At 52.4% G+C, this 6,792-nt stretch overlaps 1 protein-coding gene across 1 annotated transcript in view; it reads right to left on the bottom strand.

Moving 5' to 3' along the window:
• Positions 1-705: 705 nt before the first annotated feature.
• FSTL4 (follistatin like 4) overlaps positions 706-6,792 on the bottom strand; it is a 358,676-nt gene continuing 352,589 nt past the window's right edge. The window contains exons 15-16 of the mRNA XM_081136080.1: positions 5,949-6,058; positions 706-3,824 (exon numbers count right to left, since the gene is read on the bottom strand). Coding sequence (XP_080992206.1) covers positions 3,122-3,824; positions 5,949-6,058 — 813 coding nt within the window. The 3' untranslated portion in view covers positions 706-3,121. The remainder of the gene's footprint in view (positions 3,825-5,948; positions 6,059-6,792) is intronic.

The following is a 6,792-nucleotide window of genomic DNA, read 5'->3' as shown; positions in this document are numbered from 1 at the left end:
TGTTTGGGGTTGAAAGCTGTCCTGCAGGGCACCTACCTGAAGCTGGCAGCCCTTTCTGCCCAGAGGGTCAGGGAGGTGGGGAGAGAGCCAGGTTGGGGTGGGAATGGGAGGGACTGAGCCTCTGGTCTCTGGTGATGCTATCTCTAGATCAAAGTACTTGAAGCTTGGTAGTAGTCAAGCTACTTGAAGGTTGGCCCCAGTCAAGTCTTTAGAGGGCTCTACTGGCTACTTCTGGGGGTTTGGGTAAGTAATAGGACCTGTGAATGACTCGGAGGCTTAAGATAAAAGCCTGGGCCAGCCCCAGGCAGTGCTTGCTGGGTCAGGGTTGCTGGGGCTGGCATTTGCAGCATCATGCATGGTCCATGCCCAGGCCTACTTGTGCAGAACGTCCACACAATCATCCAGAAACAGACATCTCTCTCTGCTACCCAATCTGTGGGTAGCTAGGTGGGCTTTTGGGCCCAGAACCTCCACGTGGGCTCACTAGGGCAGGAGAACAAGGGCCTCCATTTCAAAGCCTAATGTCACCACAGGTGTTGATTATTTGTGTGATTCTGAAAAATATGTTGAATTTTTGTGAAACTGATTTTATTTAAAAATTCAGTAATGTTGGTATAGTGAGTTCACTATGTAAGTGGCCTTTTTGGTGATTTTTTTGGTAAAATACTTCTTTAATGTGAAATATTGGTAGTTAGTTGATCTTTTGTGTTCATCAGAAGGATTGCTGGCTGGTTTGCTTCAAGGCCCACTTGTTGTGATGACTTCTTACCCCAGTTGGTTTTGAATTGTGTTCTATGAGCCTCTTTTGGGGCCAGCCTTTCCCTGCCTCCCATCCAAGCAGCTCTGCTGGAAAACATTCACAGATGGCACAGTTTTCAGGCCTGTGATTTCTTTCTCCGATACAATAGTGTCTGGCATGTGGGCAGTGAGACTGAAGCTGGCCGTCTCTCTAACTGCGCAGTGAGGACAATGAGAGGCAGATGTGCTTTTCAGACAAACTTAGAAATGGGAGGAACAGTGGAAAAGGAGCAGATGCAGAAACCACTCCCAGTTTAAAAGGCCAGTTGGGATCAGTTTGGTCTTTTTCTTAGGACTCCTGCAACCCAGATGTTAGAAGCTGGCAGTCAGTGGGCTGTTCCTCAGGTGGGCTCAGAGACTCTCTGCCAGGCGCTGCCATAATTCAGATTTCTCCAAAGGGTGAAGTTCACGAAAGTTGGAGAATTTCAGTGATAAAAGTGGGAGTTTGGAAGTAAATGTATCAAGAGATTGAGGCAAGAATAAAAAGAAAGGGTGAGACCCATCCATCCATCTCCGTTATTGTGAAACTGAATATTAGGCTTTTGAAGTCAGTTTCCTCAGCCTATATCTACATATTGTACCTTTAAAAAAATCTAAAATGTGAATGTACACATCTAGGCACACTCCTGAGAACTGTAGGAAACAGGTGTTCGGTGGACCAAGATACATGAGACGCACCACAAGACTGGGTGATCTCAGAAAATTGGGGGGGGGGATGCACAGGTGGGTTAGGCAGCCAGGTGGGAATGAAAGGGAGCTGTGTGTATTTAGAGCAAGGCAGGGTCTTGCCTTCCTTTCCCTGACAAGGGCCATTCCTCAGCAGCACAGGAAAATCATGGCCATTTTGGCAGGTGAAGGGGGCTAAACTAGCTAAGGTGTCAGTGATGGGACCACCTCTCCCAACTCCAGGTGGCTAGAAAAATGATCATTCAAGCCAGCAAGTGTGCAGCATGTTTGTCCACAGATGTGAGAAGGAAAGGGGTGTTCTGAGAACCCAAGGGAGCCTCTTCCTTGCTGAGATTCTTCAACACAGGCTGTCTTCCCAGAGCTGGTTGGACTGTGCTTCCAAGAGCCCACCATAGCCTGAGACACTTGGGAAAAATTCAGTAGACTAATAACCAGGCTGCATCCTTCTGATTCTGAGTTTTGGAGTGTGTGCTACTGGGGAGAGGGAGCCCATGTGTAAGAATAAACACACATTGAAACCTCACTGTGCTAACTGTGCTGCGATGCTGCAGGGACTAGGGGTACCACAGCTGAGTGCAAGGGCCACAGGCAGAAAAGAAACTGGTTTTTAAAGGGATAATGGAAATAACCTGCCTGGACCCCACCGTGTCCTTGGGGTTTTAGCATTGAGCCTGGAGATCACTCTTCTGCAGGCCGCCCGCACAATGCCAGGCAAGCCCAGTCAGCCCTGAGCTTGGGCCTAGCTAATGAAATGTCCCCCTTCCATGGTGAAAAGCAGGCACACAGGGTTTGTCCTGGCTTCTTGGGGTCCCCACCCAGAACGGAGTCTTTACCAATGAGGTGGCTGATCTGCCCTCGGGGGTGTCAGTGCTGTAGAGGACCGTTATTCCTTGATGACCACTGTTCTTTCTGGCTGTGGGATGTGGGGCGGTGACTCTCAGAGGCTTGGCCTAAGGCAGGGACGAATAGAGCTGGACCTTGGACAGCGTCTTTCTGCTTATTAGCATTTGAGATTATAAAAAATTATTTTTTAATCAAAATTTCCAAAATAAAGCGAGTGATTTCCCCACCCCCCAAGCTGCAATAAGTCTCATTGGCTCTCTCTCAGGCTTACAACAAGTCAAATGGAAAGAAAAGCAGGAAGCAGCTGCGGAGGAAAAAGGTGCAGAGCGAGGACAGGTGTGGCTCTCATGCCAGAGGGGAAGCCCTGCTCCCCGCGGGCCTGTGCTTCCAGGCTCGGTTTCGGGCCACCCCTGCAGGGTGAAGTCTGGCTGGATCTGGCGAAGAGGAGAATGACTGTGAAGGCAACGGGCGGAAATGCCCGCCTGGGAAGCAGGAGCTCGCGGTCCCACGGCGTCCCCAGGTAACATGGCGTGTAGCTGGGCACAGAAATGACTCCTTCACAGAGCAGCGCAGGTTCTCATCGTAGCTCAAGGAATACTTCCTAACGAAAAAACCCCAACCTGGTTAGCAGCGCATACCTTAGACTAGGAAACTTGCAAGGAGACCAGTGTTGAACCACGAAGCGAGTACAGGTTTTTGCTTTTGTCTGTAAAAATGTACAGGGCGCCTGCTTGGGGCTGTGGTATCAGGATGAGGCGGGGGCTCGGTGGCCCAGGCTCTGCGCTGGCCTCCTTCATACCTCGCCCACCCACACCACCGTGGTCCCCTGCTTTATGCCCGACACCTCACACCGCAGTGTGTTTTGTCGCCCATTGATGAGAAACAGTGACTCCCGGGCTGGAGTGAGGAGGTACTGTCCGAACAGCCCGCTGTCCCTCACGATCCTGCGGGGCCCTCCCCAGGGCTGGGCTGGCCCCGTGGGCGGCTCCTTGAAGTTCTTCAGCACGCCCACCTTCCCCGTGGGCAGCTCTAGGAACAGCAGGTCGGGCTCTGTCTCCAGTGTGGCGTAGACATAGTACTGGTTGCTGTGGGCGAAGGAACGCTGGAATGCCACATCGGAGATGCCCTGGCTTATTTTCAGGTCATAGAGGGTCCGGATCTCTCCCCGCAGCGTGACCTCCTGCACGTGCAGCTGGGGGCTGGTGGGAGCCGCGCTGACGACAAAGCGACCGTCAGGGGACGTGTGTGGGGTGCCGATCACGCCACCATTGGGGCCAACCACGGAGTCGGTGACACTGTCGATCAGCAGCTGTGGAGCAGCAGCAGTGGCGCGGTCCTGTCCGCACTGGACGAAGAAGTAGCCGCCCAGGTGGGTGTGGGCCATGGCCTGAGGCAGGCAGCCGTGCCGCTGCAGCCCGATGGTCTTGAGGAGCATCAGCGTCTCCAGGTCGACTTTGTGAACTGCAGGCTCAGACTTGTTGAAGATGAAGCCGAACCTGGGAGGGGGAGAACAGAGGTCGGGGGTCTGAGGCCTTTTGGGGTCGGGGATCTGTCATTCATCTCACCGGATCGCAGCCTTTCTCTTTCCCTTTATCATAACCCTTCAGTGATCTGAGAGCCCATAGAGAGGACCTACCATCCTGCAGGGGTTGGCGTCCTAAGTGCTTCATCTGTGATCTCAGGCACGTGAGAGTTACAAACGTTTCTGGACTTATGCTTTCGTGACAAACACTCAGTTTTAGAGATGGCAAAGATGGAGGGTAAAAGTGCTTCCAACCGCGTCTCCCTGATGGATGCCTTTGAATCGGCTCCCTGAGGCCTCGTGCCCGCTTGGAAGCGATGGCCTGTGCCTGCAGGGAAAGGACGGGTGTCTGCCCCGACTCCACCTGCTATGAGGAAGCTGTCGGAGAGCCTCCATCCCCGCTGTGTTCTGGCCTGACCGGTGAGTCAGAATTGGAGGGCGCAGGTTCAGTGAAGCCAGCCCAGGTTTCCTGTCAGTGCTCCCTCTCCCTGGAAGCAGGAAGGGCAGCCCCTTCTCTGGTCAAGTGTATGATGCTGGTGGGAGGAACCTTGGGCAGGAGGCTGAGAGTAGGTTTACTTTTGGAGCCAGAAGGCCTGATGCTGCTGAGTGTCCTGCCAGCTGCAGGGTCTGGGGCCAGATGCTTTCCCCTGTAAGCCTCTGTGAATCTAAGGAGCGTAGCTCCATGGAGGGCTGTTGGGGAAGATTAAATCTAAGAGGAAGCTTTAGTGGAAGAGATCAGTAGGTGATAGCAGCTCACATTTGGACTTCCTGAAATTCCCCATTGGGGGTCCCTTGCTTGCTAGGAAAAGGCGTGGCTTCAGGCAGGACTCCCCTTTGATCAGAGCCTCTCCTAAATCCCTTCCTCCTAGAGGCAGTTTGACACTGCATCTCCCTATAGGAATAGAGAAAAATCACGTCCACAATTTTCTCTTGAATAATGGTGCCTCAGAGTGGGGGAAATCCCTTCTTTAAAGCATCTATGAAGCATCCTTAAAGAGCCAGAGCATGGGAAGAGCAGGAAAGAAAACCCTACTCTTAAAGGAACTTTAATTTGAAAGACACACAGGGACTGTTGAGTCTCTGAGTTTGCAGGACTCCCAGCTGAATTCAGCAGCTCTGAGGGGGGTGTCCCCATTTAGAACCACGTTAGAGGCTCTTTCCCAGGCACTCTCATGTGGGGTGGGGTGGAGTTGGAGTGGGGGGCCAGAAAATGGTTATTTTCCTCCTTGGGCAAGGATAAATGGGCTAGTCCTATTTTTACAAGTTCCAGCATCAGCTTGCAACACTGAGTCATTTCTTTCTGGAGAAAGGTGCTTGATGTCAGTTTAAAGGAAGGCATAAATAGTACCACGTGACAGTTGGGTCTTGATGACTTCATAAAGGGCAGGCTTAGTCTTTTGGCAGTGGTGACTTTACAGAAAATGTCAGGGAAGCGCTGAAATGAATGGGGGTGGGGAGTGGCCAGGAGGGGATGAGGTTTGCATCTGAGGCCATGGCTGTTATTATGAGGCTCTTCTATTGAATGGTGGCAAACCAGACACCTAGGGGGCCTCGTTTCCTTGTGGGCCCCCTACATGGCTGCTCTGGGGGCTCTGAGAGGGACCATGGGCTATGGAAAGTAGAGAATGAGGCAGAATGGGGCACTCAAAGGAGATCTGGCTTTGCATTTAGTCTGACTGCCAATTCCTGGCTGTGTGACTTTGGCCAGTGTCTTAACTTCTCTGAACCTCAGTTTCCTCATCTGTAAAATAGGTTTGAGGCTACTTCTAGTAGTTTTTTTTGTGTCCAGCAAGTAGAGGGTGCTAATTAGCCACTGCTGTTTCCTTCTTTCCCCTGCTGTCCGCACTTTGAGGATGAGACTCTCTGACCTCACTGGGCTCCTGGGCATTAGGAGCTGGGTGCCTTCTTGAACTTTAACAATTAAGGACTAGGGATGGGTCCATTTCTCTGCCCCTTCTTGATGGGGTTTCAAGCCAGCTCAGGAGGGGTGGGGGAGACAGAGACAGAGACAGGAGCAGGCTGCACCCTGGGCGAAGGTGTCCCATGCGGGGCACAGCTGGAGCACGCAGTGCCTCAGGGCCTGGCTGGTGGGTCTCACCTGATGTGGTTGATGATGAGGTTTGTTGGGGGAATGAAGAAGTCGTCCACTCCTGCAAAGGGTGTGTGGATGAGGTGCTGGCCCTGGCCGGTGCTGGCTTCCGTGATCACCTATAACACAGAGCCGAAGTCCTTGTGAGGGCCCATCCTAGTGGGGGGCTGGGAACCTGGAGACCTCTGCACACTCTGGGGAGACCCTCAGCAGACAGGCTGCTAGAGAGAGAGACGATGGACAAGCCACGGTCTTGGGGAAGGGCGGAAGCAGAGTGGAATGTCACAGGCAGGAGGAGGAAGCGATGGGACACGAGTGAATCATTCCCTCCCACTCAGTCAGGCATGACCTGCTGCACATTGTCAGCTGTGGTGACTTGTGTTGGGGCTTTGGAGGGAGGTCCTAGAACTGAACCATCATGGCTCAGAGACAACCTCCCCCACAGCAGGGAAACCCATCTTCTCAACCTAGGCCACCCTGGGAAAAAGGAGAGAGCTTTGAAAGAATTAGAATGTTAAACTGTGGAACTATTTACTGGTTATTTGTTTTCCTTCGATGCCAGGTGCCTCGGCCAGTTTGTCGGGAATCTCTGTGGTACACTGCTCACCTTCCTGAACTAAGGCGCTCTCTGGGAGCTGGACTCTAAAATTTATTAGAGAAAGCAGGAATCTGGCGGGGATGCTGCTCATGTCACTAGGGGCTTGGTGATTAGAATGCTGGGGAGAGGTTCCAGTTTCACAAAGAGGACTTACTGTGAGAAGTAAAGAATCAGGTCCTGCATTTGGTACAATTGGTAGTGACAGAGCATGGCTGCCTCTGCTTCCCTGGAGGTTACACTTTCTCCCCTGTGGAC

This window comes from Miniopterus schreibersii (genome assembly GCF_964146895.1).
Source record: "Miniopterus schreibersii genome assembly, chromosome: 4".
Lineage (NCBI taxonomy): Eukaryota > Metazoa > Chordata > Mammalia > Chiroptera > Miniopteridae > Miniopterus > Miniopterus schreibersii.
Note: the sequence above shows the minus strand (reverse complement) of the source record. Positions and strands in the feature narration are given on the sequence as shown.